We start from the raw sequence: 11,787 nt of genomic DNA on the forward strand, positions 1-11,787 counted from the left end.
CTATAGTCACTCCCAAATTAACCTAGCCATTAGCATTCCAGTTACTATCCCTTAAGTTTGTTAATTGTGGTTCATTGATGTAGTAGTTAAAGTTGCATTCCATCACTTTTTAAAAAGTAAAATTACCCAAAATCAATGTGAAAACACATTCATGACGTTAAGCTAATTGTTCCAGTGTGGTTGGTAAGTATTTGAATTAGATTTTACGTCACGATTGGTAAAACTTTACTTGTGTATACAATTGTTTAAAAAAGTCTTATAATGTAAATTAAGATAGTATGAACCACCCAGTACCCCCACAGTCCAAAAACATACGGTAATGCGTGGGCCCTTAGAAAAGTCCTAACTTTTGCCCCCCTAGCGGCTCCCCTTATTACAGTCCTCAGAATACTATGAATCCAGACAAACTACTCCGATAACATGCAGGGTTTTTGTTCATGTACTGTAGGAAAACATGCGAGAACAATTCTTATAGTAGAATCATTATTATATACTGCACATTGTCATAAAATACAAGTCATATACTTTTTTAAACAAACAAAAAAAAAAGCAATGACAATGATTCAAAAGCAGTGACTCAAATAACTTATTAATAAAGTCATCTGGAATGGCAAAAAAAAAGTGTTCTTGCAGGACTTATTAAGGTTCTTTGGATTAATCTTCAATGGTTTCTCCTTCATCTTACCCTAGACATGCTCAATAATGTTCATGTCTGGTGACTGGGCTGGCTAATCTTGTAGCACCTTGACCTTTTTTGCTTTCAGGAACTTTGATGTGGAGGCTGAAGTAAGAGAAGGAGCGCTACAGTATCCTGCTGAAGAAATTGCCTCTCCTGTGGTTTGTAATGTAATGGGCAGCACAAATGTCTTGATACCTCAGGCTGTTGATGATGCCATCCACTCTGCAGATCTTTTGCACACCCTCATACTGAATGTAATCCCAAACCATGATTTTTCCTTCACCAAACTTGACTGATTTCTATGAGAATCTTGGCTCCATGCGGGTTCCAATAGGTCTTCTGCAGTATTTGTGATGATTGGGATGCAGTTCAACAGATGATTCAGCAGGAAAATCTACCTTCTGCCACTTTTCCAAATGGTCAACTAGAAGTCAAGTTATTATTTGTTGCTCTTACATGGGATCCACAACAAGACTTCTGTCAGGTAGTGTACATTTCTAATTTAAATTAGTACAAAGAGAAATTTTTACAAATTTTCATTGCTCATGATAACTTCTGAAAGAAAAATCACAGACAGGATGAATTCTTTCTTGTACACATGTTGATGGAGTATATAGACTTCAATTCACGGTATGCCAATCAGGACAAAAATGCAATAAGCTAAATCTGTGCTTCCACGTCAGCCAATAAAATTGCTGTATTTGAGGTCATTTTTGCATACGAGATCCAATGGTGCAGTAGGCTATGCTTGAACATATATAAACATCAAAGTGTTTGTTTATGAAGTACATTGCAATGGTATACTGTCATGTAGGTCACACTTTACATCCACTTCTATAAAAATTGCTGTCTCACTGAACTGTGCATGATGACGTAATCAGTATTCAGCTTTTTGTTTTGTTTTGTTGAAATACTTTTGGTTCTTATCTTCCCTATGAAATATGCTTTAGGCTAGTTACTCATTCATTAACCTGTTCTTTTAATTTTGTAAGTCAAACATCCAAGAGACAGTAAAACAAAGCTTTTCATGCTGTAAGTTCTAGTGTGTGGCAAACCACATAAATGTAACCGCAGTCCTTATCTACAGATCAACTGCAGACACAGCGGAAACTGCTGCATTTGAGCTGTATTTTGAATTATGATCAACATTTTAGCTCATTTATTTGGTTATTTCACACAACTTTTTCCGATTTTTAGATCTCCTGATCCAGTTTCAGCAGTTTTGTGGGCTTTAATTCTTGGTTTTGAGGCTTTATCACTAATCTGGTTTTACTCAGGCACAAAATATTATCTTGCATCATTTACAGGTTTCTTATTTCAAGCTTTAAACTGCATTACTGCCCATTCATGCATGAGAAGACAAGTGTGTTTAGGGTTACCACAAGTTTAATGATACATAAAAGAAGGCATTTTATCTTTAAAGATAATAGCTACTGGAAAATTAAGGCATCTGATAGACGGGGAAAAAACTCCTTACACATAGCTTGAATATTTTTATGAATGTGACTGTCACAGTTGATGTTACAAGATCTGATAAAGTCTGCCTCAAACCACTTCTCAAACAATGAATAATTGGCTATTGTAAAAGGGAGTGGTTGTGACAAAAATAAAACAATTTCCTCAAACATATTTCAGTCCATTTACTGGCTCTTACTGTACTTTTGGCCATTGTGTTTAATTTCACTAAATGTTTGTCTCTAATGATGATAATGCCAAGCATGTCAAGTTTTAAACAGTATGTGTGTAAATTGTATATAGAAATACCAGTACATTTGATCTTTTTTTGTTTGTTCCCATGAGGAAAACGTCTTTTGAATTACATTAAATTACGTATTTTGACAATGTAAAAATGCAATTTGTGTTGCAGGGGTCCGTTTAGGCTGATATAATATTGTGGGTACAGTATAAAATCATTACGTCTGTGAAGTCCTCATAAGGATAGCTATTCAAGTGTGTGTGTAAATGGAGCCTTTATCGACTACCAAACCCAAAGTAACTTGCTGTTTACAATACTTAGGCTACCTTGAAACTAAATTAACTGGAAAAGCAGGAAGGAGCTGTAAAAAGGAAATATTTAGAGGCACGTCTTTGTTCTCTAAAATGACAATGAATTCATTAATTTATTAAATCTCTCTTCCCTGTTTTTGTAATATTACTTACGTTATCAGCTTTCCTCAAAATACTGTGTGTTAATCTGAGAAAATGGCACACTTTGCAAATGCAGAAGTCTAAAACTGGTGTCTGTTAAGTGACGATGCTGCCACCGTGTGGGAAGAATTGAACAATTCATGATCTACACACAACGTACTATTAAAAGTCATGTCATTATTATATGAATACTTATTATAGGTAAATAATGCACTACATTATAATACATATATTATATATTTAAATGAATATTGTTGGTTAAGGTAGCTACTCTTTGTCCTCTTGGCCTGCATAGTTCCCTGAAACACACACCGATGACGTGATCAAGAATATTGTGTAGATATGCAAAAACATGCAGGGTAAAGTCTGGAGATAATCAAACGGATAGGATTTTATTTAATTTTATTTGGAAAAAAAGGTATTTATTATATTTTTAAAAATCAGTAATTATGAATAGCTTTGAGAATGGTGGTCTTAATATGCTGGATTTTTGTAAATTTAATGTCAAAACTAAATAGGGGAAACATTTTCTCAGAAATCCAAACTCAATCTGGAACTTTATTCCAAATTATATATTTTCTAAATTTGTGAGGCTTCATTTTTTTATTACTTTGTAATTATAATGTTGAGAATATACCAGCTAAATGATCTCAATTTTTATAAGATTTTTTTTCTTGTCTGGTCACTATATAACTTCTCTCCTCACAAATATTTTGCTTTGGAATAACAAAAATATTGTATACAAAAACACATCTCTTTTTTCAAAGCTGGTTTGAAGCAAATATTCTGCGTGTTAGTCGATTATTTAAAATGGCCATTTAATAAATTGTAAAGATTTAATATTCACATCCCCCCTAAAGAATTTGCTGTTTTATTTGATGCCATATACCATCTGGAGTTATTATGTTATTCCATGGCATCCCCTATCCTTCTGTTTTTCCTTCTTTAGACCCTTCTACTACAATGATAGAAAAACAATGTTTTTTGCCAACTTATTTAAACAAATCAACATGCTCTTTATTTCTTAATAGAATTGTATCAGGTCCAGATGTAATTTATTTACTGGAACTCTTTTGTTCATGATATTGTTAGGAAAACAAAATATGGCTCATCCCCAAATAGCAACTTATTTACAAATAAGATAACAGAAGTTTCGTTTAGAATTATTCATCATATACATTGAAAACGAAAAAGATATTGACACTAATTGTTCTTTTTGTAATAACAGTGCCCCTCCAGGAACCGGTTGGGGTAAGGTTGATATACAGAGTGTCACAATAATCATTTTAGCCCAGTCTAAAATGTACTCCTGATATACTTAAACAAATCTTTTCCGAGAGCACCTGAACCCCTGTGAATAAAACCAAGACTCTTCTTCTCTCCCCATTTCACCACACACAAACCCCAAAATACAAAAAAATCTAAAAACTAAGAACTCACTCAGGTGAGTGGACTTAATTGTTTTGCTATCACAAAAATATTATTAACCAAATGTGGGAAAACAAAAAGCAGCTGCCAAACAGCTTTTAGCACTCTGGACAACAGCAGCTTGTTTACTCAAGCAAAGCATGAAGATTTATTATTTTTAAGTGACATATTTTCCATCAGATGGGTGTGTTCACACCACCAGATGGCATAAAGCCAACAAATACGACCCATCAGCTTTTAACCCAGCTGCTGAAAGTAACCAGTCTCCCAAGATTTACAAAAGAATTGCAGTAAAAACTAAAGGTTGCAGTCTCACAAAATGCATAACTAAACGACAAAATGTGCATTTCACAATCAGCACAATTAATGAATGACTGTTGTGCGCATGCGCGTTGCAGATTATTGTACCCCCTGCGCGCAGCTCGAGGCGCATCATTGACAGGTTACACGCGTGCACTTCTCGTACTGTGCCCTGAACACCTGTAAGATGTGCATGGAAACCACAGCCTGGTGGAAACCAAGAGGTGCCATTAAGCCCCTTTAAAAAATCTCATCATAATGACTAATTGGACAAACGTGTCCATCTGCCCGCTCAGCATCACTTTATGCGCTGAGAACATTATGGACAGTAATGCAACCTCCGAGGACGAGTACCCGGTGCATCTTTTCCCGGTGCCCATCCTGACCGGCATCACGGTGACCTGCTCTTTTCTGTTCCTCGTCGGGATTGCTGGCAACCTGTTGACCATTTTAGTGGTCACTAAATACAAAGACATGCGAACCACCACGAATCTGTACCTCTGCAGCATGGCACTTTCAGACCTGCTGATTTTCCTGTGCATGCCGCTGGACTTGTACCGGGTTTGGCGCTACCGGCCGTGGAACTTTGGCGATGAGCTGTGCAAACTATTTCAGTTCGTAAGCGAGAGCTGCACTTACTCCACCATCCTCAACATCACCGCCCTAAGCGTGGAGAGATACTTCGCCATCTGCTTCCCACTCAGGGCGAAAGTGATCGTGACGAGGGGTCGAGTTAAAGGGGTGATTTTACTCCTCTGGACTGTGGCTCTGTGCAGCGCGGGACCCATCTTCATTCTGGTCGGGGTCGAGCACGAGAACGGCACCAACGCGTGGGAAACCAATGAATGTAAAGCCACCGAATACGCCATCCGCTCCGGACTGCTTACTATGATGGTTTGGGTGTCCAGTGTGTTTTTCTTTCTCCCCGTCCTGTGTTTGACGGTGCTCTACAGCCTCATAGGCAGAAGACTGTGGAGAAGGAAGGAAAACCCAGTTGGACCCATTTCCAGTCGAGACAAGAGCAATAAACAAACGGTCAAAATGCTTGGTGAGCGCGATGATTTTACACTGAATTCTGACAAGAAAAAACAACAACATTTGGAATTTATCTTGAATAAATTGATAATTATTACAGATAAACAAGTATATTGAATTAAATGTAAAAAAAAAATCGAAATACAATGATTAGAATAGCCTACTTTATCGAAAACATCTCAATATTTGCTTCAGAATTTAATATTGTTTATTTTGTAGAGTCCACTAATAAAATCTTTACAGCAGGTTTGATTCAGAAAATGAATATAAAACATGTTTTTACTTTAAAATATGCATTCGTTTTATCTAATTACTATGGTCTTATTAACTCTTCAACTGCCCCACCAAGAAAAAAAATTGGATTGCATTTCTTAACTCCTAATGTCACTAGTTAACACACAATGCAATTTTTCCAACACATCCCACTTCTAAAATGTCAACCTTCACTAAAATGGTTGATATGTCGATTTATGGTAAAGGTACCAGAATTATTACATATATGAAGTCTAAAACCAAATTATTAAAAAAAAACTATCTAAATAAAAATTTTGATTATTAAATAATCTTTATTTTTGAAGTATGCCATAAATATTTCAGATTCTACTTTAACATGATTTTGTTTTTGTTGTAAAAAAAATAACAACAACAAAAAAACAAGTGTAGTAGTGCAACATGATTATGTTTGTTCAATGTTTTTGTAAACCAACAATGCTGTGTGTGCACCATTATTTAAAACAGTCGATCTTTAAATGAATTTAACAGTCATTATTTAAAACAGTCAAAATTTGGTAACTATTTGGTAAAGCAAGCAGTTAGAGTTAACAGTTTATCAATTAATTAGTAAATGTTAAAATAAAATTACATATATTTTCTTAAATTTGTCGTTCCTTCTATTTGTAATTTCTGTAATCTGTATCTTTATAGTTCAATGATGCACTGGCATTTTGTTAGAAATGTTACAAATACAAATATTTAAATGCAAAACTGTTTACGTTTGTTTATTATTATATTAAAGTTAATCATAATCTGAATAAAATAATGTCCATTAGCAGTATGTATCAAACAACTTTATTAAAAATGGGATTTTATTAAAAAACAGGATTTTGTCTTAAATTTCCTTATTTTGGTGGTGTAAATTTGTAAATAATAAATAAATAAAATATATATATATATATATATATATATATATATATATATATATATATATATATATATATGTGTGTGTGTGTGTGTGTGTGTGTGTGTGTGTATGTGTGTGTGTATATATGTATGTATATATATATATATAAAAAGAAAAATATTAAGATTATAATTGTATGAAACACTGATTTAAAAAAAATAATTTTAATAATATTATCAAATTATGCACACAGACTTTTAATTTCAGTCAGCCAGCCCCAGGGCTTCCGGTTTATTGTCATCTCATACATAATCGCTATGTTTAAGTCTGATTTCATATTCACTGACTGGCTGAGATGCGATATAAAGTGCGTATGAGACCAAACAAAAGCATTGCATTAAATTATATTTTTCCGCGCCATGTTTTTAAAATATGGAAATGAATGTTACTGTACCCCAGTAATTTCAATGGAATTTCTGCACTAGCAAACGGTTAATGACGGTGTCTGCGTTTAAACTGTCTTGTGTTTCTTTTTCCGCTAAGTCTGTTTACTTATTATATTTGATTTACATTACAATACCGATGCTGTAAAAGGAGCCTTATAAAATTGAAAAAAGTCACATAAAGCTTTCACTGGAAGTTCATCATTGGCTGAAAAACACTAGCTGCGCATATAGCCCACTTATACAGGGACTAAAGATTTAAGAACTAATGACTAGGCCTACATGGAATCTGCATGCGCAGTATTCCGCTGATTTTTAGCCCATCATTGATTCTGTTTATTTACTTGAGTAAATGTGTGTACATTTATAGTTATTCATTTTTTAAATAAATTTTAGTAATGACTAATATGAAAATATTTATATAATTTATTTACAATACAGTTTGTAAAGTAATATTTTCTGTCTTTAGTAGATATAGCCTATTATGAGAGACTTGCTTTGTTTACCCAAATATAGTGGATCTAATAAAATACATTTAATAAAAAAATTAAAAAGGCATTATTTTTTATTTCATATATTAAGGTTTGATCCTCCCAAAATCATTCTGCTTAATCCACAGATTTTTAACAAAATTCTGGGCAGAAATAGCAAAAAAAAAAAAAAAAAAAATAATTGTATGCAGATTCTGTCTGGCCTTACTAATGACTCATACTTCCAATTGTGACTCATAAATCATTCGCATTTTCAAAACGAGTCATTTTTAGGAACTAGATTGATTCTTTAAATGGATAGAAATCAGTATTGCTACCAGTACCTATTTTCCAATTTCCCATTGTTAACCATTTAACGTCGATAATAGTTAACGAATCGATTAACTGCCGAACGAGTCATTCTTCGAGAATCACTCACTTCTTTCGAGGGATTCATAAACAGGTACCACTGTAACCTTTATCCGATTCCTCAACATTACTCTATTATTCAGCTTGTAACTCTCTATAAATTCAAAACATGTCATCTTCTTCCGTTTAATTCATGGTTTAATTTCAGGCGATTTAAAATAAGTAAACTAGATGTTGTCCGATTCCCAAATGAATAGTTTTTTTCAGGAGAATCAGAAACACTTCTGTTCGATAAGCTTCGAAGTCATTATATTCAACGCCAAATAATTATTACTAATGATAAATAAAACTTTTACAATTACATCATGTCAAACGTATTTCTGACTTATATATTACTCTTTTTCTCCCTCTTTTCATCAGCTGTGGTGGTTTTGGCGTTTGTTCTTTGCTGGCTGCCATTTCATGTGGGTCGGTATCTTGTCTCCAAGTCTTCAGAGGCGAATTCTCCGGTCATTTCCCAAATCAGTGAATATTGCAACTTAGTGTCCTTCGTGCTGTTTTACCTGAGCGCCGCGATCAATCCAATCCTCTACAACATCATGTCGAAGAAGTTCAGGAGCGCAGCCTGCAAACTGTTCCGAGTGAAGCGCGCTCCTGGACGATCGCTCCAGAGTATAGTGAACGCGGAGAGCGTGTCAGTATGGAATGAGTACAGCTGGAGCACGTGACACTGGAAAATCACTACAGAACACAGACTGAACGCACTCAAAACAGACAATAACCCAGGGGTGCCCAAACTCGGTTCTGGAGTGCCGGTGTCCTCCATAGCTTATAGCTCCAACTTCGTTCAACACACCTGCCTGGAAATTTCTAGCATACCAGGAAAGAGCTAGTTAGCTAGAAAATTAGCTAGTTCATGTGCTTAATTGGGGTTGGAACTAAAATATGCCGGATACCTGCCCTCCAGGACCGAGTTTGGGCACCCCTGCTGAGTCACACAATGTCATAAATTGTAAGATATGTTAATAAGACTTTTAAGTTAATATAAAAATATATTTCAAATAAAAGTATCATATTTTTATATATTTTTCTAGACTTTGCATTAACTGACAGAGATGACCCTTTAAATTACAGTTCATTTAAATAGCACCTCTGCTGTTTTTTTATTTGGAAAAACATATTATTTTTCATATACTAAAGACTAAAGGTAGACTACGTTTGGATTTTTACAGTCCTAGATGTGCCATTGGTCATAACACGCCAGCATTGATGGATTATTATTTTTTGAGCCATGTTGAAAAATAGTACTAATTAAAAATCAAAAACTTGCCAACACATTGGTCAAAAAGATCATTGAGTATATTACATTTTCTAGTGTAAGATATAGTGTAAGGAAATGAGGGCAATTTATGCAGTTTACATCAACACAGCCAAACTGATTACAAAATTTATAGTGAGAAAAATGTCCCAACTAGGTTGACAGTTGCCTAAATTTCATGGTTTGTGGACTTTTCTCTTTGTTTACACTTTTTAATTGCATTATGGGACCATAATCTTAATAAACAATTTAACTGTACATCTAAAAGATACTTTTACCGACAATTTTAGAAGCTTAAAACAATGCAATTTCAATATTTTACAATAATAAAAATAATACACAGAGACACTCTCTTTCTCTAAAAAGGCTGATTTTAAACAAACAGATGGAACTGACCAAATTTTAACCACTTTTGTGTCGAAAAGCAGGTTTTAAAATGTAAAAAACACGTGGAAAATAACACTGGCAGCTCAATACCTTGTTTCTGAACTGTTTTACATGATCATCTAAGACAATATATGATTTCAAACTACTAAAAATACCAATGAAAGGTTTGTTTTCAATAAAAGGAACCTTTTAGAAGTTAAAAGTCCTCAGATAATGATCCCATAATGCAATTCAAAAGCGTAACTAAAAACACCAGCGAATCACTACTATTTTTTATTTCGCCTGTATATAGCAGACATTAACTAGATATTAAAGTTTGAGGACAAACTTTATGGTGGCTTGAAAAGCCGAATCTGAAAGTTTGAAGTGGTTTTAAAGTGTAAATAGAATGTTAGTATGATTTTAGCTTGAGTTAACATATTACTAGCATGAATTAGCATGTTAGTAGCATGATTCTTACATGAATTAGCATGTTGTTAGCATGATTCTAGCATGAATTAGCATGTTACTAGCATGATTCTAGCATGAATTAGCATGTTGTAAGCGTGATTCTAGCATGAATTAGCATGTTACTAGCATGATTCTAGCATGAATTAGCATGCTACTAGGATAATTCTAGCATGAATTAGCATGTTAGTAGCATGATTCTTACATGAATTAGCATGTTGTTAGCATGATTCTAGCATGAATTAGCATGTTACTAGCATGATTCTAGCATGAATTAGCATGTTGTTTGCATACATCTAGCATAAATTAGCATGTTACTAGCATGATTCTAGCATGAATTAGCATGTTGTTAGCATGATTCTAGCATGAATTAGCATTTTACTAGGCGGTTGCTAGGGTGTTTTAAGTGGTTGCTAGGTGGTTGCTAAGGTGGTGCAAGGCAGTTGCTAAGGTGGTCTGACTATTTGCTTGGTGGTTGCTAGGGTGTTGCTAGACGGTTGCTAGGGTGTTTTGAGGGGTTGCTAGGTGGTTGCTAAGGTGGTGCTAGGCAGTTGCTAAGGTGTTCTGACTAGTTGCTAAGTGGTTACTAAGGTGTTGCAAGGTGGTCGCTAGGGTATTCTGAGTGGTTGCTAGGTGGTTGCTAAGGTGTTGCTAGGCGGTTGCTAGGGTGTTCTGAGTGGTTGCTAAGGTGTTGCTAGGTGGTTGCTAAGGTGTCCTAAGTGGTTGCTAGGTGGTTGCTAGGGTATTCTGAGTGGTTGCTAAGGCGTTGCTAGGTGGTTGCTAGGGTGTTGCTAGGCGGTTGCTAGGGTGTTCTGAGTGGTTGCTAGGTGGTTGCTAAGGTGTTGCTAGGTGGTTGCTAAGGTGTCCTGAGTGGTTGCTAGGTGGTTGCTAAGGTGTTGCTAGGCGGTTGCTAGGGTGTTCTGAGTGGTTGCTAGGTGGTTGCTAAGGTGTTGCTAGGTGGTTGCTAAGGTGTCCTGAGTGGTTGCTAGGTGGTTGCTAAGGTGTTGCTAGGTGGTTGCTAAGGTGTTGCTAGGCGGTTGCTAGGGTGTCCTAAGTGGTTGCTAGGTGGTTGCTAAGGTGTTGCTAGGCGGTTGCTAGGGTGTTCTGAGTGGTTGCTAAGGTGTTGCTAGGTGGTTGCTAAGGTGTCCTAAGTGGTTGCTAGATGGTTGCTAGGGTGTTCTGAGTGGTTGCTAAGGCGTTGCTAGGTGGTTGCTAGGGTGTCCTGTGTGGTTGCTAGGTGGTTGCTAAGGTGTTGCTAGGTGGTTGCTAGGGTGTCCTGAGTGGTTGCTAGGTGGTTGCTAAGGAGTTGCTAGGCAGTTGCTAGGGTGTTCTGAGTGGTTGCTAGGTGGTTGCTAAGGTGTTGCTAGGTGGTTGCTAAGGTGTCCCAAGTGGTTGCTAGGTGGTTGCTAAGGTGTTGCTAGGTGGTTGCTAAGGTATTCTGAGTGGTTGCTAAGCGGTTGCTAGGGTGTCCTGAGTGGTCGCTAGGCCCTTACTAAGGCATTACTAGGCCGTTGCTAGGTGGTTGCTAGGCGGTTGCTAGGGTAATTTGGGTGGTTGCTAGGCAGTTGCTAGGGTACCCTGGTTGGTTACTAGGCAAGCCTCACATACATGCTTGATAAAACATTTATACTTAGTAAGCATTT

At 36.0% G+C, this 11,787-nt stretch overlaps 1 protein-coding gene across 1 annotated transcript; it reads left to right on the forward strand.

The window, feature by feature from the left end:
• The first annotated feature begins 4,813 nt into the window (after positions 1-4,813).
• Positions 4,814-9,994, forward strand: ghsrb (growth hormone secretagogue receptor b). The gene is made up of 2 exons (XM_087309735.1): positions 4,814-5,603; positions 8,413-9,994. The coding sequence occupies exons 1-2, from the start codon at positions 4,814-4,816 to the stop codon at positions 8,718-8,720; spliced, it is 1,098 nt and encodes a 365-aa protein (XP_087165861.1). The 3' UTR covers positions 8,721-9,994.
• The last annotated feature ends 1,793 nt before the right edge of the window (positions 9,995-11,787 follow it).

This window comes from Danio rerio, chromosome 24 (assembly GCF_052040795.2).
Source record: "Danio rerio strain M-AB ecotype USA chromosome 24, GRCz13ab, whole genome shotgun sequence".
Taxonomy (NCBI): Eukaryota; Metazoa; Chordata; class Actinopteri; order Cypriniformes; family Danionidae; genus Danio; species Danio rerio.